A 26,606-nucleotide genomic window follows, 5' to 3' on the forward strand; every position below is an offset into this window, starting at 1 on the left:
ATTTTCATATTATTTACATATATTTGAAACACAATAGGTGCCAACATAGATCCTTGCAATATCCCACTTGTTGCTCCATGCCAAATTGAATTAGTGTCTCTGATTACTGTCCTCATTTCCCTCCCTTGTAAATGATCATCCATCCATCTCAGTGTTGCTCCCTTTAGTCCTCCTTCATTCTCTAACTTCCACATAAGGCTTTTGTGGGGAACTTTATCAAATGCTTTGTTTTTGAGATCCAGGTATACTGCATCAATCCATCCGTCTGTCTCTTGCACTCCACCTATTACTCTCATTATAAAAGCTTTGTAGGTTTGTGACAGGATCTCCTTTTCCTGAATCCAAATTGCTTTTCTGTAATTATCTTTTCATCTTCTAAATATTACACCCATCTATCTTTAATTACTATTTCATAAGGCTTGCTTACAATATTTGTTAGTAACACTGGTCTGCAATTTAATGGTTCCATTTTATTTCCCCTGTTGTATATTAGCACTATGTTAGCTCTTTTCCATTCCCTTGCTACTTTTTCATCTCTCAGTGAGCTGTTAATTATATCCCATATGGGTTCCTCTATTTCTTCTCTGCATTCTTGTAATATCCATCCATTTACTTGATATGGTGCCATAGCTTTTCTAACATCCAGCTCTTCCAGCAGTTTCTTGGTTTCTTGTCTCTTTACTTGTATCTCCTGTATTCCCTCATTCTGTGATACCACTTTTGGTGCCACAGTCAGTTTCCTTTGTAAACACAGATTGAAAACACAGATTAAGTGTGTGTGTGTGTGTGTGTGTGTGTGTGTGTGTGTGTTTGTGTGTTTGTGTGTTTGTGTTTGTTTGGGGTTGTGTGTGTGTGTGTGTGTGTGTGTGTGTGTGTGTGTGTGTGTGTGTGTGTGTGCGTGCGTGCGTGCGTGTTTTTTTTTTTTTTTTTTTTTTTTTTCTCACTCTTTCTGTGGTTTTGTTTGGTATTTGTTCAATTTTTTGTTGGTGGAATGTGTGCTTCGAGACTCCATCTTCTGTTGTGGGTGGTTCTTCATCTATAGGACTTATATTTTTCGTAGTGGCTTTACTTAGTACATGTGTCTGTATTCAGAGGCCACAGAGATGACTAGCCAGGTTCTCAAAACTGTTTCTCCTCATAGTGATGTAGAAATTGTATTAATCTGTCACTAGAACCATAAAAGCTCCCTTTAAAACTTGTATATCTTCAAACAGAGCCTCAAAGTTCTGTCTGCATTCTCCACAACACTGCACTCACTCACTCCTTTCCCCCCCCTTCCCCTCCAGTATGACTGCTGTGGCACCAACAACTACACAGACTGGTCCACCACGGCTTATGGTACCAACTCCTCTGTGATGGGCGTGCCAGACTCCTGCTGCAAGAACCAAGAGCCAGGCTGCGGCCACCATATCTTTGAGGAAGACCCACCGCTATTGAAGATCTACACCACCGGTTGCTACCAGGCCCTGTCCGACTCTGCCCGCCACAACATGGGTGCTATCATTGGAGGGGTGGTGGGCCTGGCTATCCTGCAGGTTTGTGTGTGTGTGTGTGTGTTTATAAGTGGTAGTTTGATGAAAGTAGACATGATTTTGCAGGTGTGTGTGTGTGTGTGTGTGTGTGTGTGTGTGTGTGTGTGTGTGTGTGTGTGTGTGTGTGTGTGTGTGTGTGTGTGTGTGTGTGTGTGTGTGTGTGTGTGTGTGTGTGTGTGTGTGTGTGTGTGTGTGTGTGTGTGTGTAGTGAATGTTGCTCTGGTAGTGTGGTGTGTGAGTGTGTCTTGGTGTATGTTTGGGGGTATGGCAGGACTGTCTTTGTTGCAGGTGTGTGTATGTGTGTGTGTGTGTGTGTGTGTGTGGTGGTGTGTGGTTAGATGTGTATGATTCTGGCTATCCTACAGGTGTGTGTGTGTGTGTGTGTAGTGAGGTAGTGTTAGTGAGGTGCAGCAAATGGACACATTCTGCTACGTTGTTGCCAGTAGAAATATGAACAGCTCACTAATTTCCCACACAGACTCATTATTACTTGATTCATTGGTATCAGTCACATGACCAGTACATCTGTTGGCTGCAGGTGCTGTAATTGACAGGTAAATTGGAAATATGAAGTAGAAATATGCCAGTGTCTGTAAGAGTTTTTAGGAGGAAAGCTTTGAAGAAATGGAACTGCCAAGACTAGAGGGAGAGAGAGAGGGAGGGATCATATACTCTGGCAAAAACACACACATCCAAATGCAAAAACCCTTCATACCCCCTCCCCACACACACACACACACACACACACACACACACACACACACACACACACACACACACACACACACACACACACACACACACACACACACACACACACACACACACACACACACACACACACACACACACACACACACACACACACACACACACACACACACACACACACACTCATACTCATTCATTCATTCACATTTCCTTCCCTCCCACAGATGATCGGCATTTGGATGTCTTGCTGTCTCATCAAGGCCGTCAAGGAACGTTATGAGATACTGTAAGATGACTCCCATCCCCCCAACCCCCTACCTCCCCTCCCCTCCTCAGCCTCAGCCTAGCACCCCCTGAAGAAGGCATTCATCGGGCCCACTGAGGAAGATGTGGAGGTGGTGGTGGTTTGTGGGTGCTGCTGCTAAACAGCCTCTGTGTGTGTGTGTGTGTGTGTGTGTGTGTGTGTGTGTGTGTGTGTGTGTGTGTGTGTGTGTGTGTGTGTGTGTGTGTGTGTGTTTATTTATTTCTTTTCTTTTCTTTTCTTTTCTTTTCTTTTCTTTTCTTTTCTTTTCTTTTCTTTTCTTTTCTTTTCTTTTTTTCTCTTGGCCAGTTTATTGAGTTTCTCTCTCTCTCTCTCTCTCTCTCTCTCTCTCTCTCTCTCTCTCTCTCTCTCTCTCTCTCTCTCTCTCTCTCTCTCTCTCTCTCTCTCTCTCTCTCTCTCTCTCTCTCTCTCTCTCTCTCTCTCTCTCTCTCTCTCTCTCTCTCTCTCTCTCTCTCTCTCTCTCTCTCTCTCTCTCTCATTGTTGTCATGGTTTCTATTGATTTCTGTTTAGTTTTCCTGATTTTTTTTCTCCTCCCATTGAAGTATTGCAGTTTTGACAATTATGCAATGTACTTTTTTTTGTTTATGGGGAAAATAATATAAATGACCTAAGTTTCTTCATTTCTCTTTTTTTGTTTTTCTTTATTCATGTATTTTCAAGGCATACAAATTATTATCATTACTTATACTATCATTATTATTATAACTATCCAGTTTTCTACATATTCATTGATCTACTTGGCCATGACAGTTTGATTTCTTATTTCCCTGCCTATTTATTCACTTTTTTTTCCATGAATTTGTTTGAAGAGAAAGACAATAAACACTCATACTTTTTATTTACAAATAATTTCATCTTTAGTTTCATTTCTTGCCTTCTAAGAAAAATTATAAATTCTTTCATTTCTATTGGTTTATTACCATATATCAATGCTTTTTATTTCCCACTCCTTTAGAAACATATTTCATATATGTATTTTCTTGTATCTCCATTTATTGTTATGCATAATCATTAGTTTATCTTACTGTGAGTGTCTCAGTAGTCTGTCATTAATTTGTAAGTGTGAAGGGAGGCTCAGATTGGTTATCAGTATTATCTTGTTTTCCGGGTCTTGCTATTGGTGTGTGTTCCAACGGATGAAATTTGAACCCAGACTGTAGGTGTTAGATGTAAGGGTGTTCACTGTATGGAGTGTGTGAAGACTGGCCATCCTAGTTACTGTTTGGGTGGGTTAGGTTTGGTGAAATTGTTATGTAACTGGATTTATTAAGCCCTGCTGTTTTCTTTCTTTTGGAGTGGGGTTTGGATAGGTTGTCAGACTAGATTAGATTATCTGATCATACTAACCCAACCAATCACTCTACTTTACCAAATATATCTCTTTACATAACCTAACCCAACATTAACTTTCTTTACCTTGCTTTACCTTACCTTGACTTTCTGTACTTAGCTTACCCTACCTAATCTAACTTCACCTCACCATATTTCACTTTACAGTACCTTAAATTAGGATACATAAAGTTAACCTAACTTAATCCAACTCAGCGCAATGTAAAACTAGCCAAGGTAACCTTTCATGTGATGCAGTCTAACCCTTACCTAGTTGTACCAAAATTATGTAATATTTGGGGAAGAGGAATTTCATAGCACTTACTGATGTCAGGAGAGAGAAGAATTGACTCGTAGGTGTGTCAAATTACTTATCTTGTGCATTTCTGAAGGAGAGATGCACTTGTTTATACCTGGGTATGTTTGTACTGGTGAGTCAGGATTTATTAGTGAGGCACCTTCCTAGTAACTTCTGTAAATTGATGAATAAGATTGTCAAGATTAACTGTACATTTTTATTTTTAATTTTTGATCCGTGTTTTCAGTAGTTTGGGTGTTCTTTATTTGTAAAAGCAAATTCTTCACTGTAAACCATGACCTGTAGAATTGTTTTGCAAAATTTTTGAGGATTTCTGTCTTAAGGTGCAAATTCTGCCTTGCATCAGAAGGTACAAAGTTATCATACCTGTATTCATATTCAAAAATTGTCAGATGCTTGAAATTAATGAATCACTCAATCAGTGAACTTTGAACATTTGTAAGCCAAACATACATAAATCTGAACTCACCTTTACTTCATTCGCTCTTCCCTTAGAGTGTGGCAAGGCAAGGTTGTGGGAGGAGAGTGAACAAAATAGATACAGTGATATAACCGAGAATATTCTTAGGGGGATATTTGCTATGGGAGGGAGGTGCTTGCAACTTAGAGGAAACTGTTACTGCTGCAGACAGACTGAGAAAGACACATTACTAGGGATAAGCATTCATGGAAGCTTGGAAGGTGCATGTGGCCATTGCTTAAAGAAACTAGATAGGTAAGATTGTGGGGGATGTAAGATTGAGGGCAAGAGATAAATTTCCATGGGATTTTTGACGTGGTGAGGTATGTGTGGCTTTCAGAACCTTGCTGCTTGACTAACTGCACTTCACTGGGATCTGTAAGGTGGTGGTATGGGTGACTGAAGGCACATAAGGGATACAAGCATCTTTAGTGGCATACGGCTTTCATGCTGCACTAGACTAGGTGAGGTGTGTGAAGGAGTGGATGGCTTTGTATGTTATAGGGGCATTCTTTGGGGTCTGGAAGATTTGTGTGACATTCTAAGACTTGGATTTTTATTGTATTTGCACTCTGATTGTAGTGGTGAGACTGTTCAAGGGAGTGAGTGAAGTAAGTTATGAGGACAGGTGTGACATAACTTGTAGAAACTATTACAGTTTTTAATAACTGCACTATTATGAATTTGGGGAGGACATGGGGGGGGGGGGAAATATAAGAAATACAAGGTTTTTAAAAAAGATGTATCTGATTTGAAATTCACATATCTCTGTAACCACAAACTGACAGTAAATAAAACTAATTTGGAAAGGCAGGGAATGATGTTTCAAATCACCACCTTTCTATGTTGCAAGTATCTCATTCAGTCAGTTCATGGTTGCAGAAATACAGCCATTTCAAATTATGCCCAAATCTTTATAAAAATACCCTTAATTTGTTAGGCACTGATTTATATCAGTTACAGAAGCACATATTGAACTTAGCATCATAGCCTCTGACAGCACTGTGTTTAGGGCACATTAGGCCAAGCAGACTGTATGATTGCACTGTTAGAGGTAGAGAGAGATGTCTGTTTTAGTGGTGTGTTGAGGGGATGAGGGACAATAATGGTGGAGGAGAGGCAATGTGAGGTGATGTCAAAGTTTTTTTAAGGTGTTTCCCTTGAGGATGTGATGTTCCTAGCACTCTTTGCCATGTAGCACTGCACCACCACCACCACTTCTTGCACTATCTCGGTGTTGTTACTCGTGTATTTGTGAGTGCCAAAGTGTTCCTCGTACATTATTGCTGTTGGTATTGCGATATTTTTTTTCACTGCTATTGTTTTTATTTTTATTTTATTTTATTGTTTATACCTACTGATTTATTTGTTTTTATTACTTAATTTTCATACTTGCAGTACTGTATTATTTGCCACACCCGTCTTTTGTTTTTATTTTCTTATTTTCACATACAGTAGCTATTTACTGTTTTTATTATTTTTAACTTGATTTTGTCACATACTGAGCTATGTACCGTACTTTTTTTTTCCTTTATTTATTTACTTTTTATTTTATTTTGTTTTCTGTCTAGTACTTTTCTTCCTGTGCTGGTGAGTCTCAGTTTACGAAGGATTTATGTTTTGGCAGTCATTTTGTGACCGAGACTTCTGAAGTTGCATGTGACCTGAAGATTCATTAATTGGTAATAACTAAATTTTAAATAGTTTCCATTTGTACATTTCACATTTTTCTGTCAGTTTTTCTCATGCCAAATTCATTACCAGTTTGAATTTTGTATTTATGAATTGGAATTAACCTCAGATTTTTATTCTTTATAGATATTACTTTTTTTTCTATAAATTTTTAGGTGTATTTTTTTTTTTTTTTTTCTAATTTTATTAATTGTTAGTGCAAAATTCTGTATTCATAAATTTAGTAAGTTATTTTGTTGGAAACTTTGAAACACCTGTAATTCAACATTCGTAAACTGACATTCATCTTTATTTGTTTTGTATACAGCATTAATTCCTTCTCACATTTCAACCACCAAATGTTAATTAATAGTTGCATGTCTTTAAAAAAAAAAGTAACCATAATATTGGAACTTATATTTAAAGAAGAAATGAGTTTTTTTTTTTTTTTTTTTTTTTTTTTTTTTTAAGAAGTGAAAGGAAAGAAAAAAAAAGTTTGCTACACTTTCATGTATAATCTTCCATCCATGTGCTGATTAATTTTATTTTATTTTATTTATATATTTATTTATTTTTTTTTCTGTATTGTAGATGAGAAAAATACAACTCATGCTAAGGTAAAAAAAAAAAAAGTATTTTTGAAGAGTGACACAAATGAGAAAAAAAAATACATCACTACTTTCACATATAAATTTCTATCCATGTATTGAAAATTTAACCATGGTTTTTATTATTTACTTGTAGGTGAGAGAAATACAACTCATGCTGAAACAGAAAATGGAGGTTGTTTTTTTGAGCAACAACAAAATATAAGAAATAGTCACTCTTATGTATAACTTCCCATGTACAGTGATAATTTCACTTTTTTTTTTCTTTATTATTTACCTGTGTAGAAAAATTAAGATAGTTTTTTTTTGAGTAACAAGAAGAAAGATTAGAAACATGCCACTCATATATAATTCTCCATCCATGTACTGATAATATGACATTTTATTTATTTTTTACTATTTTATTTATTTATTTTTTTCATTATTATTCACTTATAGATGAGAGGAATGCCTTACATCTTGCATTATGTGAAGGCAGCTGTGTATTGTCCAAACTATAGGAAGCCTGCCCTTTACTGTTGTTATCATTGTTATTGCTGTTATTATCACTACTGCTGCTGGTGATGTCATTATTTACAGTAGTGTCAGTGGAGGTAAAGCTAAAGTATATTGACTCTCACACTTGTATTCTTTAGGTAAAGCTGCCTAAGTGCTCTATGCCATATTATAAAGTTGTCCATGTCACTACTACTACTACTACTACTACTACTACTACTACTACTACTACTACTACTACTACTACTACTACTACTACTACTACTACTACAAATTAGATGCAGTAGGTGTGAAATGAGAACTGTAATCTTTTTTTCTCTCAAATTTCACAACCTTCAGTTTTCATCACCACAATATTTGATAAGTGATAAATTTTGTAATATTTTTAAGTACTACATATATTGCTGCATTTATTTTAGTTACCATTATATTGGAGAATGAAGTTTGGCAGTATTTCTCACAGGAACCTTGTATAATACGTAACTTTATGAAGCCTTACATTAGAGGAAAAAGAAGAAACCATTTATTTTCTATTATAGGTAAGCAGATTTACATATTCCACAATGTGATCTTTAATATATAGGACATTTATTACACAAGTATAATAGTAGAGCTAGCTAGCCAGCAACACCTGTTTGAACTGAACTTCCCCCCCAACCAAGGCCAACAGCACAGCACCCCTCAGCCATTGTAACCCTTGTGCTGGACAGTCCTGGTCAGGTGGGCTGGTAGCCTTCCCTGCTCCCTTCTGCTGTTTTGTGCCTTCCCTTTTTGTCGTGCAGCCCTGGCCCTGGTACTGTCATCAGGGAGTTAGAGGACTTAACCCATATGACAAGTACCTATTAGACTTTAAACTGCAGACCAAAAAAAATGGACATCATAAAAAAAGGCAAAAATCAAAATCTGAAAGTATATAATGAAATTTTTTATAATGAATATTTTTATATGAAATGTTACAGATGAAAGTGGTACATGAACTATTAAACTTGATGTAGTATTAGTGTTTATGAAAAGTATGAATATAGCTTTATAAAAGTACTGTGTAAAGTGTGTCAGCATGACTTCATGAATAGATTCTGCTGGATAGAGGATGTTAGTATTGTATTTTAAGGCAGAGTGTTTATCAAAAGTATGAGCATCACTTTTTAAAGACACTGTGCTTATAAAGTGTGTTAGCATCACTTTATTAAGAGATTGTGCTGGATAAACAACTACTTTATAAGGCACAGTGTGTTTATTAAAAGGATGAGCATCACTTCATAAAGTCACTGTATTTATAAAGTGTCGGCATCACCTTATGAGGATACTACCAGCATAGTACAGGACTCCACCATGTAACAGACCACTTCCAAACTTGATCCAATCCCCTGTCAGTTTGTCATGATAGATTCAGTGAGATACAATAGTGCAGGATGCATGACTAGAATCCTGACCCACTGAAAACCAAAGGTATCATCCCAAACCCCTTCACTGTGATATGCAACAGTTCACACTAAAAGTAAAGTATGAAATCTTTTTAAGCACGTACAGAGAAGAAAGGGATAAGAAAAGAGCACACTGGAATTTTCAAGGCAGCAAAATGTTTGCAAGTGGCTGTGGAACAAGAAAAGATGTCTCATAGTGATTAGTAATTTAAGAAAGGGATGTCAAATAGCAGTGAATGGGTTAACTTAATGAAATCTTCTTTAACTTGATGCTAAGGTATTTAGGGTCAACAATGAAGGGAAAACACTAAACCTGATGGAAGAAAGTAGGATGGCATGCTAACCGCCTTGGTCATGACTGCAGGATAGGGATAAGTTCACATACACGCATATACACTTACTCATGTTGGGTTAAGATGAAGTGAGGGAGTGGAAGTGATAGCAGGAAGACTCAGACTGAAGCAGGAGTGACTAGAGGAACTAATATTGACGGTGTGACTCTTGTTACTTCATTTGTGTGAGTAAAGCAGCAGGCACTAAGAGATTTGAATTAGTGCTTCTTTTGCTGGCAGTGGTGTCTTTTGGAATTGTAAGTACTGTAAACTTGCACTACTGAGGGGAGGCCACAGCAGTCAGATTATATTGTAAACTTGGACTAATACATTTTAAGACTGAAGCTAAAGTTAAAATATACATACTGTTAGAATATACTAAAGACTTGCACCTTAGTAAAATCAAGAAAATGTTAAACAGTCTGATTCTACCATAAACTTGCAGCACCATATTTTATCAAGACTGAGGTGCTGTAGAAGTTAAAATGTTATAAACTTAAATTACAATACTGCACTAAGACGAAAAGAATGTATTAGCCGTTAGATGATACAGTAGACTTGCACCACTTAATTTTATCAAGACTAAGGAACTGTAGCAGTCAAAATTTGAGCTACACGAGTCAAAAATTGTAAACATGCATCACAACACTTATTTAAGACCAAGACACCACAACAATCCAGTAACACAATGAACCAGCACCATAACAACTGGCTTGAGGAGAGTGAAATAATGATTGTAAACTTCCACTGTGACAATTAAGACCATAGCAAGAAAATAAAACCGCATATTTGCCCCACAACACTATTAAGACCATGGGGAGACCATAACAGTGAAATGATAACAGTAACACATTATCAAGCTACAACACAAATCATGTCACTCGCAACACACTCCAGCCACATTTTGAGTCTCCTTGCCCTCTTACATTCACTCATTCATGTATTAATATTCTATGCATGTCTCCCTTTATTATTATTATTATTATTATTATTATATATATGCCCCTACCCCCTTATCAATTGCTGAGCTGCTGTTATCAATACTCGGATTCACAAGGCACCAGACCCAGACTCAATAAAACTTGTACACCATGGAACTGTTACTGTGTATTATTTTGTCTTTCTTGATGTGTGTGGGTCTCTCTCTCTCTCTCTCTCTCTCTCTCTCTCTCTCTCTCTCTCTCTCTCTCTCTCTCTCTCTCTCTCTCTCTCTCTCTCTCTCTCTCTCTCTCTCTCTCTCGTTCAGTATCCAGAAAGAACAATAAATGCAGAAATAGTAACAATAAACATATGAGCTGAGTTAGCAGTAGGAAGATAATATTAGCAATACCAATAATATATGCAGAAAACTGTAACAGTAATCTTATAATATTTATTATATGACAACACAGAGGAAGAGCCGAGGATAGACAGGAACGGTAAGGCAGAGTTAACTATATTATGTGTGTTGCCAAAGTAGCTCTATTTTACAATACCAAGCTTGCATGATGGACAGTTCAGAAATTTCAACAACGCAAGGCAAGCTGCAAGAAGCCAAAAGACCTACAGGTGACAGCCCCCAAATGAGACAACAGTACCCCCTTATCATCCTTATCCATACAATCTAATCTAGAAGTCCCCAATGGACTCTGCACTAACAGTCACACCCTGCGCATATTTCAGCCATCCAGCACTCTAATCACTCTTTCTTCCCATCTTTTCAAATCTAACGTTATTAAGATTGAACCAGTTATTTATTGCCTTACTCTGATTATGAATGTGGGAAAAGGAAAGCAAGGTTATATTCGAAATTGGCGCCAAAACAGATCAATGCACTTGCGCAGAGAGAGAGAGAGAGAGAGAGAGAGAGAGAAGTAACATACATTCCACACTAACGCAAGCCTTCCTATTTATCTGAGCTTAACAGTCACTATTGCCTTATCTTGCCTTTCCTTTGGCCTGAATCAAAGAAACACAAGTGGAGAGACGAGGACAGGAGGACAGACCCAGTATTTCTTGGGGGGAAAATGAGGGCATGAGGTGGTTTGGCCAGTGCAGAAGAGAGATGAGGACAGAGTAAGGAGACTGGTGGACAGGAGGAAGAGAGGATGACCAGAAGGATCTATGTGAACAGCGAAGGGAGAGAGAGGGCGACCAGAGTGAAGGTTTAATGATGCTCTGAAGGAAAGCATGTAATAAAAAACGAGGCAAGGAGGAAGAGAGTAAGACCAGAGAAAGAAGGTTCATGGATTCATAGAGGAAAGCTTGCTGGTGCTTGCTGTAACAGAAGACGAAGGAAGACCAGAGGAGGCTAGAAGGATATGTTAGGAAGGCATGCTGGTAATGTGTTTGTGACAAAACAAAAAGAGTAAGATGGAGACAAAGGAAGTTTAAAACAATGAAGCCTTGTTGTCATCCTTGATAGTAACAACCTGAAGAAGCCACAGAAGAAAGGAAGAACACCATTGAAGCTTCACTGAAAACAAACAGACCTCAGCGTATTACCAGCACAAAGACAAACACCATTACAAGTTGGTAAGTAGGAAAACCTCAATTTCACGTCACTGATAAATTTATAGTAGATGACAATAGACCCATTCTTGTTTTTTTTTTTTTCCCTATGGTGATGCCAACATTTTATTGTGATGTTAATATTGATTTGATTTCCACTGTGTGTAACCATTAGAAATATTGCAAATAGTGAGATCAACAACGTCTTTATGCGTAATCTCTCTCTCTCTCTCTCTCTCTCTCTCTCTCTCTCTCTCTCTCTCTCTCTCTCTCTCTCTCAGATGCATTGTTGTAAGATAACATGACATCTTGCCACAATCTTTGGGAAGTACCGCCTCGTGCGTGTAGACGAAAAATATGTGGTGATTGTCACGGTAACATCACCGGGACAAACTTATTGAGATAACTAAGAAATATATCGTATCTGACAATATCTTACACAAACACTTTGAAGCGATAACTCAATAACTTTTTTTTTTTTTTTTTCAAACTTGGCCCCACATGAACGGGTTTGGATCTGTTACAGCGCCTTCCCTTTTTTTTTTTTTTTTTTTACTAACCAAAAAAGTCGACGGTTTCAAATCCAATATGGAACTGTGTCAGACAACAAATTATTGGTCTTCTCAATAATGTAGCCTCTTTTTATTTGCTATGGCGTCTCCCCCATCTTTTTTTTTTTCTTATTTATTTATTTATTTATTTATTTTCTTCATTGATCAGTCAGTCAACGGTTTCAAATCCAACATGAGACAGTGTGAGGCAATAATGAGTTTATCTCCTTAATAATGCAGCCTCTCCTTGCCTTGCAATGAATAGATAGTAGCAGTTAAGCCGTGGGGCTCGGATTTAAAGCTTGCAGCCTATTTAGTGGAAGTGAAACGTTATCTATTCTGTCCCCCGTGTGTGTGGAGCTAAATGCAGTGATGGTTGTGGAAGTAGTAACTGTGACGGTAGTAATAGTAGTAGTGGTGGTAAGAACAGTTTTTGTGATTATTTGTGGATGGTTGTAGCAGTAGTAGTAGTAGTTGTAGTAGTAGTAGTGTTGGTGGTGATAGTTCTGTATAACTAGTAAATAATAGCTCCCAGCAGAATGACAGTTTAGGTTAAGTTAGATCACATCCTCTAACCTAACCTAACCTGACCTAACTTGCTGTTATGGTGGGAGGTGTGATTCAGAGATTAGTATACTGCAGCAGGGAATGAAACTTCAACGGAATGAAAGTAACACACGTTCATAACTACTCGTACTGCTTGTGGAGGAAGTAACCTCGAAAATCACTTCTCTGATGTCCCTCTCGTTTATCATTTTTGTGATGATTGACCACAAGAAATGCTACTATCTCCCGATTATCCCCCCCCTCTTCAACATCTCCATCTGTCCAGCTTGGCGTGTAGCATCACTCACCCCGCAACCCCCCACACCACCTTGTGACTACCTCCTCCCTTCCTTATGCATCTCCATTTGTTTAGCCTGGGGTGCATCACTCAGCCCACAACCCCCTACTACTACTACTACTACTACTACTACTACTACTACTACTACTACTACTACTACTACTATTACTACTACTACTGCTACTACTACTACTACTACTACTACTACTACTACTACTACTACTGCTACTGCTACTGTTACTGCTACTACTACTACTACTACTACTACTACTACTACTACTACTACTACTACTACTACTACTTCTTCTTCTTCTTCTTCTTCTTCTTCTTCTTCTTCTTCTTCTTCTTCTTCTTCTACGACTACTACTACTACTACTACTACTACTACTACTACTACTCCTACTACTTCTAAAACAAAATCAACAGCAGCAGCAACAGCGGCAACAGCAGCCCGAATTGAAGAAAGGATATAACAATCTCTCTCTCTCTCTCTCTCTCTCTCTCTCTCTCTCTCTCTCTCACAGTAGTGGTGGTGGTGGTGGTTGTGGTGATATTTCTGAAAACAAGTAATGGGTGGTGTGGGTCGTGTGTGGTGGTGAGTCGGACACCGCTGTCTACACAGGGTACTACATGACGTGATTTATAAACAAAAATGGGAGTAAATGTTTGCACAATAATACATGTGGCAATTTTAGGACTTTGTGTGGCCATACCAGGCTTTATGAAGAAAAGTGCGTACTAATATTTTGTGCTGCAAACAATTTATCTCTATAGGTTGTTAATTCCCCCTAACTGCTGAGCAGCATGAAGGACGCTGCCGTGCTGGTGGGTGATACGTATGTCTGTCACAAACAATCTTTATGTGCTCCACAAATTGCTGAATAGTATGGCAAATTGGGAATAAGTCACTAGTTTGTGAGTAGCACTTTTTTTAATCTTTTTTAAACACCGGCACAACTTTAGCTGTTCGCAAATTTTTGGGGAAATAAGCTTCTCTGAGCGACCTGTTGAGTAGGTACTTTAAAGATAGAGTAATCTCCTCACGGCGCTCTATAACTTGCGTTGATATCAGCATATCCAGGTGATTGGGCGACCTGTTGAGTAGCCACCCTACAAGTGAAGTAATTTTCTCACTACACTCTTCATAACTCTGTATGTTAATGACAGCATATCCAGATAAAGCAGTTGTAAGATTTTCTATGACAGATTGAATTTCTGATTTAGTGGTAGTTCGAAGAAATGAAAAGCAAGTAAGGTCAGGCAGGAAGTCTGTAAGGCTGCAGGCTCAGGTTCAGTGCGTTCAGCTGGTAGGGCAACAGTGTCACGAAAATGTTCACTGAAGTGTTTTAGAATACGGTACCGTACACCAAAGCCACCAATCCCATCCAGAATGGCCCAGACAAGACACCACACACTCACAAACACATCATTCCCACACACTGTTACAAGGATTGAAGTCCACAACGAAGGAAATGTAAACTCTTGCTCAGGGAACAAGGTAAAATTCGCACGAATGGTTAGACAGGCAGACAGACAGACAGATAAATAGACAGGCAGACAGACAGACAGACAAACAGACAAACAGACAGAGACAAATAGACAGGCACACAGACAGACAAACAGACAGACAGACAGACAGACAAATAGACAGGCACAGACAAACAGACAAACAGACAGACAAATAAACAGGCACACAGACAGACAGACAGACAGACAGAGAGACAAATAGACATGCACACAGACAAACAGACAGACAGACAGACAGACAGACAGACAGACACATAGACATGTACACAGACCAACAGACAGACAGACAGACAAACAGATAAATAGACATGCACACAAACAGACAGACAGACAGACAGACAGACAGATAGACAGACAAATAGACATGCACACAGACAAACAGACAGACAGACAGGCAGACAGACAAATAGACATGTACACAGACCAACAGACAGACAGACAGACAAACAGAGAAATAGACATGCACACAGACAGACAGACAGACAGACAGACAGACAGACAGACAGATAGACAGACAAATAGACATGTACACAGACAAACAGACAGACAGACAGGCAGACAGACAAATAGACATGTACACAGACCAACAGACAGACAGACAGACAAACAGACAAATATACATGCACACAAACAGACAGACAGACAGACAGACAGACAGACAGATAGACAGACAAATAGACATGCACACAGACAAACAGACAGACAGACAGGCAGACAGACAAATAGACAGGCACACAGACAGACAGACAGACAGACAGACAGACAAATAGACAGGCACACCGACAGACAGACAGACAGACAAATAGACAGGCACACAGACAGACAGACAGACAGACAGACAGACAGACAGACAGACAAATAGACAGGCACACAGACAGACAGACAGACAGGCAGACATGCACACAGACAGACAGACAGACAAATAGACATACACACAGACAAACAGACAGACAGACACACAGACAGACAAATAGACAGGCACACAGACAGACAGACAGACAGACAGACAAATAGACAGGCACACAGACAGACAGACAGACAGACAGACAGACAGACAAATAGACAGGCACACAGACAGACAGACAGACAGACAGACAAATAGACAGGCACACAGACAGACAGACAGACAGACAGACAGACAGACAGACAAATAGACAGGCACACAGACAGACAGACAGACAGGCAGACATGCACACAGACAGACAGACAGACAAATAGACATGCACACAGACAAACAGACAGACAGACAGACAGACAGACAAATAGACAGGCACACAGACAGACAGACAGACAGACAAATAGAAAGGCACACAGACAGACAGACAGACAGATAGACATGCACACAGACAAACAGACAGACAGACAGGCAGACAGGCACACAGACAGACAGACAGACAGACAGACAGACAGACAGACAAATAGACATGCACACAGACAAACAGACAGACAGACAGACAGACAGACAAATAGACAGGCACACAGACAGACAGACAGACAGACAGGCACACACACACACACACACACACACACACACACACACACACACACACACACACACAGACAGACAGACAGACAGACAGACAGACAGACAAACGGACGGACAGAGAAACAGAAAGGCAGACAGACAGACAGACAAATAAACAGACAAACAAATAGACAGACAGGCACACAAAATGACAGACATACAGACAAATAGACAGACATACAGACAAACAGAAAGATAGACAAACAAACAGGCATAGAGACAAATAGAAAGACAGACAGACAGACAGACAGACAGACAGGTACACAAAGAGAGACGGACATACAAATAGACAGACAAAAGTAAAGCTACATCTTATTGTATTTTAAGTTTTCTGTCAGTCCTGAATCTTAAGATCTGCAGAGGAACCTATGTATTTCAAGACCTCAGGCAGTTGATGGAGTCTTAGCAAACCAGAGAGCATTTTGAGATTGAGAGAGAACTGGGAACGAAGTGGGGAAGAGTGTAGTTTATCAGTCAGTAAATCTTATGCATTTATCATTACCGTTTTATCTCGATTATAAGTCCTGTTGATAGATTCCCAGCAAACCAGAGGAGTTGAGATTGAGGAGAAGACTGAAAAACAAAGTCGGGAAAGAGTTTAATTTGTTCTCCGTCCTCTCAGTGTGAGTATCAGTGAACCATTTACTGAAACACCTCTGCGCCGCACCTCCATTATTTCAAAGGGCTTCAGTTGAAGTTACACGGGTTTTTATTCTTTATTCTTATTTTATTTTTCTATTTTTTTAAGATTCTAGCGAGAGATTAAAACGACTTCTACATTATTAAAAGGAGAAACACTCTTGAGAACCCGACTTATCATCTCTGTGGCCTTTGGAAGTAGAGGTGAGAGAGCGAAGCGTTTCAGAACACAGACTGATCTCTGTGTTGCTGCGGCGGGAGACAAACATTCTCGTCTCCTCTTGTGCAATGGCTGGGTGACTGGCGTCTGTATGTAAGTCTTGTTTCAAGGTTAGTGGATTGTGTTGTGTGTGATATAAATAGTGATCTTTGGCCTGGGATAAAATGTTTCTCGCCCTTCCGTGCAGGACCGAGCTTTGCCTGGGCGGCCCTACACACCACCAAGCTAATCATTTCTTTCAGTTTTTATTGTAAAGCACTTCCACTTGTCACTGTACCCGTAACTCCCCATGCTCTGTAACCACGAAGAACCCTTTAGTATTAATATGTATATTTTCAGCCTCACGGTTGGAATATTAATGCACCGTTTATTGTTATCATTATTATTATTATTATTATTATTATCATTATTATTATTATTATTATTATTATTATTATTGCACACACACACACACACACACACACACACACACACACACACACACACACACACACACACACACACACACACACACACACACACACACACACACACACACACACGTACTGAAGAACACTTGAAGATGCTTAAACTAATCTGTTAAGAGAAATGTATTACGAAATATCGGTATCCTCCTCCTCCTCCTCCTCCTCCTCCTATATAAAACACCAGCTTTATCTATTTGAGTCAGTTCGTCTGTTCCTTCCTCACGCCTCTCCATCATTCACTCTTCTCTCCTTACCTAACCTAACCTAACCTAACCTAACCTAACCTAACCTAACCTAACCTAACCTAACCTAACCTAACCTAACCTAACCTAACCTTACCTTACTTGAGCTAACCTAACCTTACCTAATTTTACCTAACCTAAATTAACCTTACCTAATCTAACCTGGCCTAGCTTACCGCCATGGCTGCCAACACCACTTTCTTCCCCCCAGCAGATCCTAACGTCAGGCTGCGCGCCATGTTCTACGCTCTTACGCCGCAGGAAACTTACGCGGAGCACTTCCAGGACATGCCAGACGTCGCCTACATAGTGAGAAGTGACCCAACTTGACCTGAGTTGACCTAACCTAACTTGACCTAACTTAACCTAAATCGACCTAACCTTACATAACATTACCAAACTTAACGACCTAACCTAACTTCTAACCTAACCTAACCTAACCTAACAATCTAATTTGATCCAAACTGACCTGACAAACTTTGAAGACTGGAATTTTCAGTGGTCTTTTTATTATTAATTAATGATTTTTTTTAGCCTTTTTTGTTGGCCTCAGCTAGAGCTCCTCACACACACACACACACAGACACACACACACACACACACACACACACACACATATAATGTAACTTTATGTACTTCAACTTAACAACCTTACGTACTGCTCTCCTCCTCCTCCTCCTCCTCCTCCTACTACTACTACTACTACTACTACTACTACTATCACCACCACCACCACCACCACCACCACCTAACCTAACCTAACCTAACCTTACCTTATCTTACGTATCTTAACCTAACCTAACCTTACGTACCACCACCACCATCACCACCACCACCACCACCACCACCACCACCACCTGACGCGGGCCTCCTTCACACAGTCGCGGCCCTTCTTCTTCCTGTGGGTGCTGCTTGACCTGCTGATGCTGCTGGCCATAGGGGAGAAGAAGGACGCACGCCTGCACCACGTTTTCATTAACTTCACCGTGGGCCACATCACGGAGGCGGGGGGCAGGTGCGTGTGTGTGTGTGTGTGTGTGTGTGGTAAAGTTTCTATGGGTTTGTCTTGTTCTTGTTTATATTATGGACACGTGGAATTAATGTTGTGTTTTGTTTGTATTATAATTCTGTGGGGAATAAACAACTGCTACTACTACTACTACTACTATTACTACTACTACTACTACTACTACTACTACTACTACTACTACTACTACTACTACTACTACTACTACTACTGTACGTACGTGTGTGTGTTTGAGTGTGTTTATAATGGAGAGCGGTTTTGTTTTTATGCATTTTATTGATTTATTTATATTTTTACATAATTTCTGGTTTGACACTTAATATTTGCTATGTAATTTTATGCCAAAACTTAACATTGGTCGATAAATTACCTATCTATCTGTCTATCTGTTTATCTGTCTATCTATCTGTCTATCTATCTGCCTATCTATCTATCTTTCTTTCTTTCTTTCTTTCTTTCTTTATTTCTTATACTATCTATCTGCCTATCTATCTATCTTTCTTTCTTTCTTTCTTTATTTATTTATTTCTTATACTTTCTATCTATCTATCTATCTATCTATCTCTCTTTCTTTCCTTCTTCTTTTCTTTCTATCTATCCATCTATCTATCTATCCATCCACCAATCAATCTATCTATCTATCTATCTATCTATCCATCTATCTACCCCCATTGCTCTCTGGTTACCCCGTGCACCACCATTCACTCCCCAGGTTCGTATCCAAAGGGCTAGAACTGACGGCGTATCTCTGGATCTACCACCACCATCGCCTCTCTAGCCAGCCCTTCGACTCTGTCTCCACCTACGTACTGTGTCTCATTGGCGTGGACCTTTGCACTTACTGGTGGCACAGGATGACGCACGGTGAGTGAGGGGAGGGGAGAGAGGGGGAGGTGAGGAAAAGGGGAAAGATGGTTGGGAAGAGTTTGGGAGGTGAGGAAAGGGTTAGGAAGGGTTGGGGAGGTGAGGAATGGGCTGTGGGAGGTGAGGAAAATGGTTGGGGAGTGTTGGAAAGGGTTGGAGAGGTGAGAGAAAGTGTTGGGTAGGGTTGAAAAGGCTTGGGGAGATAAGATAAAGGGTTGGGAAACATTGGGGATAAGAGAGAGAGAGAGAGAGAGAGAGAGAGAGAGAGAGAGAGAGAGAGAGAGAGAGAGAGAGAGAGAGAGAGAGAGAGAGAGAGAGAGAGAATCGTCTTTCACATAATTTCTACTTTCATTTTTTTTTTTTTACCTAACTACCTACTCCAGTCTAACTACTCTATGACTAATTTACTTGTAACTACCTCCTCGTTTCTTCCTAACTATTTCCATTACATTCTGGCTGCTGTCCTAACTACTTCCCTTCTATCTGACAAACCCCTAACCATTCCCTTTTCAATAACTACGTTCTAACTATCTGACCTTCATTATAACTACTTTCTAACAAGTTCCCTTCACTGTAACAGCTCCCTAACCAATTCCCTCTCCCATAACAACCCTTCCCTTCACTATAACTACTGTAACTACTTTCCATCTCTCTAACAACTTCCTAACTATCACTCTTCTCTCTAAACTACTTTCTTTCCCCTCTAACAACCCTTCCTTTTCACTCTAACTACTTCTTATTCATTCCCCTTGACTCTAACTACTACCAAATTACTTTCCTTTTCTTTAACAACTTCTTAATAATTTTCTTAATAATTTTCTTCACTAACTACTTCGTGTCTACTCTCTCTATAACTACTCCATAACGACTTTTTCCCCGCTAACAACCCTTCCTTTCACTCTAATTGCTACCATCTACTCCAGTCCGCCATAACTTCCTTCTAACTACCCTCCTTCACACTAACTACCTTCCTTTCACACTAACTACTCCATAACTATTTCCCTAACTACCTAACAGCCTCCTACCCCGTCAGAGAACTCGGTGCTGTGGGCGGCCCATCAACTTCACCACAGCTGTGAGGACCTGAACCCCTCTGTAGCCGCCCGCATATCACTTTCCATGCTGGCTTTCAAGTGAGTGCTCGAGTGGTATTTGTTAATGGGATGCTGGGAGGATGGCAGGATAGGGAAGGTTAGGTGGTGGTGGTGCTGGCTGTGCTGGTGGTGGTGGTGTAATGATGGTGGTAATAGTGGTGTTAAAAGTAGTGGTAGTTGTTGTAGTAGTAGCTGTAGAAGGGGTGGTGGTGGTGGTGGTTGTGGCGGTAATGCTGGAGTAGTAGTAGTAGTAGTAGTAGTAGTAGTAGTAGTAGTAGTAGTAGTAGTAGCAATGATTGTAGTGCTGTTATTGTAGTAGTAGTAGTAGCAGCAGTAATAGTAGCAACATTCAACCGTCAACCAATACATTTCACAAGTAAAACTACCGAACAACCAACAACTGCATCCATTCCACTCACAACCTACACTAATTTGACAACCAGTACTCTTGTTATCTCCTCTAAACACCCCCATGGTCTTTTCAACATCCCCTTGGCCCTTTAAACACCCCTTGGCCCTTTAAACACCCCTTGGCCCTTTAAACACCCTTCTGGACCTTTCAACACCTCCCTGACCCTTCTTCTCTTCCCCAGGTGGGTGTTCTATCTGCCTCTCGCTTTTCTGGGCCTGCCTCCCACCGTGTACGTGATCCACAGTCAGATGAACTTCTATTACGGGGCCCTGGGACACAGCAGAGTGTGGCCCAAGATGCAGAAGATCCTCCCTGGCCTTGGTCATATCATAGAGTTTTTCTTCGTTACTCCGAGTCACCACCGCGTCCACCACGGTACTCGGCTCTTACTGTTTGTGTCAGAAGTGTGTGTGTGTGTGTGTGTGTGTAGTTGTGTTCGTCAGTATATGAACACCTCACAGGCTCCTGGTTATTTGTATTTTTCTTCCCCGCCCTTTTCATATTGCGTGTAGTCTGTGTATCAAAGGCTCATTCTTGCCATGCCTATTAGTTGCTTATATCAGTTTCCAGAGGTTGCCAGTAATGCGTTGACTTTCATAAACTCTAGCTTGTAATGTACTGTCTTGATAATTATCGTCTTTTAGGGTTCGTGTGTATCGTTAACACGTACTCTTAACACACTCTCGCTTCACTTGCTTGTGTTTGGAGTTTTTTATATATCTCTGCAGAGTGTTTTGTTTCTCGTAATGTTCTGTCTTATATCCAATTATCGTACTTTATTTTAGGTTTGTGTGTATTGTTAGCATGTACTCACAACACACTCAGCTTACCTGTTTGTGTTCAACTCTTTATGTATTTTTAGAAGTTTGTATTCTAGCTTGTGATGTCTCGTGTTATATCATATTATCGTACTTTGTTTAAATTTGTGTATACTGCTGTAGCTCCTTCCCTCACCTCGCCACTCACTCACTCATTCACTCATTCACACTTTACTTCCCTCTCCTCGCCACTACTCACTCCCTCCCTCCTCTCTTTTCCCTCTCTCCTTGACTCCTTACTTGATTCACCTCGCTAGTCACACACGCATCCATTTCATCTTACCTTCCTCACCTCGCCACTCCCTCCTCCCTCTTCCCTCTCTCCTCACTTCCTTCACCTCGCCAGTTACTCGCGTCCCTTTCATCTTTTTCCCGTCACCGCATCACTCACGCACGCCTCCCTCTCTCCTCCCAAAGCCTCCAACAAATACTGCATCGACAAGAACTACGGGTCTCTGCTCATCATCTGGGACCGCATGTTTGGGACCTTCGAGGAGGAGAGGGAGGGTGAGGAGCTTGTGTATGGAGTCATTGACCAGAAGGAAGCCACCCATATCATTGGGCTGCAGGTAAATATTGTTATTGCTGCGTTTTTGTTGCTTGTTTATTGGCTCGTTTATCTGTTTGGTTTGTTGTTGTTGTTTTGTGTTTTTGTTTGCTGGTAGTGTTATTGGTGGTGGTGGTGGTGGTGGTAAAGTGTTTGGGTGCTACTTTGGCTAGTTGTCCACCTGTCATGAACCTTCTTTGGTATGCGATCTGCACTTTATATTGCGACCTACGTGTTATGAGTCTACTTTTGTAGGCAATCTACACTTTATATTGTGATCAACAACAAGAAAAGCTGTACTTATCAAGAACAAGGAAAACACTTGTCCTAGCTTGGAGAGAAAATGTCTGGTTACAGAGTCTGAAGCAGGAGTGGAATGTCTGTTCTAGTGTCGAAGTTCAAAGAAGAGACCTTGAGACACTTCACCCCGTTATTCAGATAGAAGTCGCTGAAGGCTCAATAGTCCATTCCGACGACTGGCCAGCTTACTCTAATTTAAACCAACTCAAACTTCATCATTTTTTACGTAAATCATCAGCAATATTACGTTGATTTTAACATCGGAGCTCATACTCAAGGAACTGAAAGATCCTTGCTTGATGCGAACATTCGTATATTGAAAATAATGTGAGGCACCAATCAAAGAGCATTTTAATCTCACCGAGACTACTTGTGTTGGCGGATGATGAGAAAAGAAACTCCTGACCCTCTATTTAGCATTTTTAGCTGATGTGCTGTACGTGCTGTTCATCGCTACAGTATGAATAAGATAATTTTTTTTAATATATTGGTTACATTTTCTCTATGCTATATATCATTCCAAAATAAAAGATTGTACAGTGTAGATACTTTTTCCCTTGTAGATAACAAGCCAAAGTACGGTGTAGATTTTTTTTTTCCCTGTAGATAACAAGCCAAAGTAGCACCGGTGTTTGTACTGTCTCGTGTTCTTGTTAGTGTTGTTCTTTTTTTGTTTAAGCGATTACTGTTGCTGCTACTACTTATACTACTAATATTGCTGCTACTATTACTACTTCTACTACTATTATTATTACTACTACTACTTCTCTTCCTACTACTACTACTACTTCTACTACTACTATTACTACTACCACCACCACCATTACTACTACTACTACAACAACTACTACTACTACTACTACTACTACTACTACTACTACCACCACTGCTATAATGAATACTTTGAATGCATGAATAGTTTTTTGTTTATAATCACCAGTTATTCTTCCCGGTGCTCTCTCTCTCTCTCTCTCTCTCTCTCTCTCTCTCTCTCTCTCTCTCTCTCAGCTGGACCCCTGGTGGACTCTGTGGGACCGCTTCAGTGCCGCCAAAACCCCAGGGGACAAGCTGAGGACCCTGATGTACGGCCCCGGGTGGTCATCAGGTCAGCCCCGCCTTGGGAATCCCGAAGATATCCCTGATGTGAGTCCTCTTAAGTTCCCCTTGTAATGTGTCCGTTTTCTTTGATGAGATTTTTTTTTCTGATGGTCTTTTGTTTCGTATGTTTTGTTTGATTATTATTATTATTATTATTATTATTATTATTATTATTATTATTATTATTATTATTGCTACTGTTTTATTTTTATTACTTTTTTAGTTATTTGTTATTGTTTATTATTGATAAGTTGTTTCAGTAGGCTGTGTGTGTTTGTGTGTGTGTGTGTGTGTGTGTGTGTGTGTTTCTTTCATTAGAATTTTTAGTTAGAATTTATTACTTGTTTTTTTTTATTTTATTTTTTTTATTTTTCTGGTGTTTGTAGGAAATTATAGACAAGCAGTTTGGATTTGATGATGATGATGACGATAATGTGTGTGTGTGTGTGTGTGTGTGTGTGAGCTAACGACCGGCTCTGTGGTGTGTTCAGGTGCGCGGCAGACAGAAACACCCGTTCGAAGCTCCGGTGTGGTTCTCCCTCTACTTGCTCCTGCACTGCTCGCTGGTCGTGGCAGGCATCACCGACATGGCCACCAGGATGAGGGTACGTGCTTCATCTTGTCTAGTTAGTGAAGAGTGGTGCTTAGTAGTGACTGAATAGGAGATTGAGGGAAAGGAAGATTGGAAGAAAGATGATTGGAGAGAAAAGAAGGAAGGAAGGAAGGAAGGGAGAAATTACGATTTTTTATTCCACCTTTATTCCCGTTTTAATTGACACAGACCTTCATCTCCTTAAATTTGATAAGATCTGATAAGGGTTGTTTGATGTTCCTTTGCAATGTCTTGTTATTTATCATTCCTCATCTCTCTCTCTCTCTCCTTTTCTAACGATCACCTTCACCTCACGCAGCCTCCTAAGGAAAGTTAACAATCCATCTCCTCCTCCTCCTCTTTCCAACTTTCCACCTCTTCCTCCTCCTAACGTCTCTTCCTTCTCATCTTCCTCCCAATTCTCCATTTTGTCCTCGTCCTCCTTTCCTTACTTCTCTTCACCACCACCTCCACCTCTCCCTCATAACTCCTGCTCCTCCTGCAGGCGGTGGGCAGGGGCTTGGGACTCGTGCACTTCCTATACGTGGTCCTGGCCGGCACCTCCCTCGGCGGGCTGCTCTCAAGTCACCGCGGCTCCCTGAGATTCGAACCAGTGCGCCTCCTCCTGTCCCTTCCCCTGTGTCTCCTGCTGCCTGTCTTCGCCTCCCGCTCCCTCGCAACTTGCCTCGCCCTCACCAACGCCGCTAGTCTCCTCCTGTGGCCGCTCGTCAGGACACAAGCGCTCAAAATGGCCGATAAGAAGGAAGGGCGGAAGACTGAGTAATGTTTGGGTTCCCAGAATGCGTACGGTAGGATGTGGTGCTTGAGGAGTCAGAATGCGTATGGTAAGTGAGTAAGAGGTGTTTGGGTTGTCAGATTGCGTACGGTAGTGGTGTTCAGGACTCAAGTGGTCAAAATGAATGGCAGAAAGAAAGGACGAAAGACTGAATAGGTGGTGTTTGAGCCGTCAGAATGTGAAGGGTAGGTTTTAAAGTTTTCAGAATGCGTACGGTAGTAAGCGGTGTTTGGGATCTCATAAAGTGTGCGGTATAGTTCTGCCGCTACAAGGTGACTAAAGATTGCTCTAAGTCAGCCTTTATGAAACGTCAGGGACCTTAATTCTAATTAGTGTGGGACTAGATGACGGGGTTGTATGAGACCTGAGAATTTGTTAACAGTTCCTTGCTACGTGAAAAGGAGTGTGTGTGTGTGTGTGTGTGTGTGTGTCTGTGAGGCGCGCATTCAGAAACATTGCTCTCACCACGCCTGCCTGTTTTCAGTAGTCATGATGAAGTGACACGAGTTTCTAAGGGTGTTTTTATGGTTCTAGTAACAGTTTAACAACATTTACATTACGAACAGGAGAAACATGCTTGAGAACTCGGCTAGTCATCTCTGTCGTGTTGAGAGAGCAAAGTGTTCTTGAATACCCGACTAGGCACGTCACACGTTTAACAGTTGAGTGCTTCTGTATGTCTGTATGTGTGCATGATTTGTAGCTAAAAAAAATTACTTTTATTATATTAGTATGTATGTATATAGTATGTTTTTTTTTTTTTTTCATGACTTCTACGGCGATTTAAATACACATGTATACACTTGATTTCGTACCTTTGTAGAAAGTATCGAACCTTGTGTATTCCTTGTATTTCACGTAGCTAAATATTTATGTAGATATGCATAACAACTGTATAGTGTTTATTTAGACCTTCATGGATTAAAACATGATGAAATGACAAGATTAACAAGATTATTAGTTCCTCTCTCTCTCTCTCTCCTTCATTACTAACAATATGAACTAACAATACTAATAATTTTTCCTTCCTCTCCTTTTATCAACATTTCTTCTTACGTTAGATACAAGTACTGAAATTAAAATATGGTTATCTGTATTTCCCCTTCCTTCTCTTATATTTCCATTATTTTTACAATTATACTAAGCTGAAGGGTTACTTAACGAGGCGTACTGCTTGTTAGAAGGTAGTTGGCTGAATGGTTAGGTAGTTATGTTGGGGGAGAGGGGAAGGTGGAAGTGGTGGAAGGAAGAGCGAAAGTGGAGAAGGATGAAGGAGGACGAGGAAGGGAGAGAGTGAGTGGGGGAAAGAGAAGAGAGGGAGGAACTGGAGAAGAGGTGGTAAAGAGAGA

The 26,606-nt window shown here is 40.2% G+C and overlaps 2 protein-coding genes across 2 annotated transcripts in view; both read left to right on the top strand.

Annotated features, from left to right (window-relative positions):
* Window positions 1–10,301, top strand: part of LOC135113139 (CD63 antigen-like) — a 24,800-nt gene extending 14,499 nt beyond the window's left edge. Inside the window, exons 4-5 of the mRNA XM_064028211.1 lie at window positions 1,287–1,535; window positions 2,468–10,301. Of these exons, the coding sequence (XP_063884281.1) occupies window positions 1,287–1,535; window positions 2,468–2,533 (315 nt within the window). The 3' untranslated portion in view covers window positions 2,534–10,301. The remainder of the gene's footprint in view (window positions 1–1,286; window positions 1,536–2,467) is intronic.
* Window positions 10,302–17,670: 7,369 nt separating this feature from the next.
* On the top strand, window positions 17,671–26,200 carry LOC135113144 (alkylglycerol monooxygenase-like). Its single transcript, XM_064028218.1, has 9 exons — window positions 17,671–18,018; window positions 18,591–18,724; window positions 19,449–19,600; window positions 20,634–20,733; window positions 21,288–21,481; window positions 22,342–22,493; window positions 23,780–23,914; window positions 24,361–24,474; window positions 24,967–26,200. The coding sequence occupies exons 1-9, from the start codon at window positions 17,890–17,892 to the stop codon at window positions 25,243–25,245; spliced, it is 1,389 nt and encodes a 462-aa protein (XP_063884288.1). The 5' UTR covers window positions 17,671–17,889; the 3' UTR covers window positions 25,246–26,200.
* The last annotated feature ends 406 nt before the right edge of the window (window positions 26,201–26,606 follow it).

This window comes from Scylla paramamosain, chromosome 25 (genome assembly GCF_035594125.1).
Source record: "Scylla paramamosain isolate STU-SP2022 chromosome 25, ASM3559412v1, whole genome shotgun sequence".
Taxonomy (NCBI): Eukaryota; Metazoa; Arthropoda; class Malacostraca; order Decapoda; family Portunidae; genus Scylla; species Scylla paramamosain.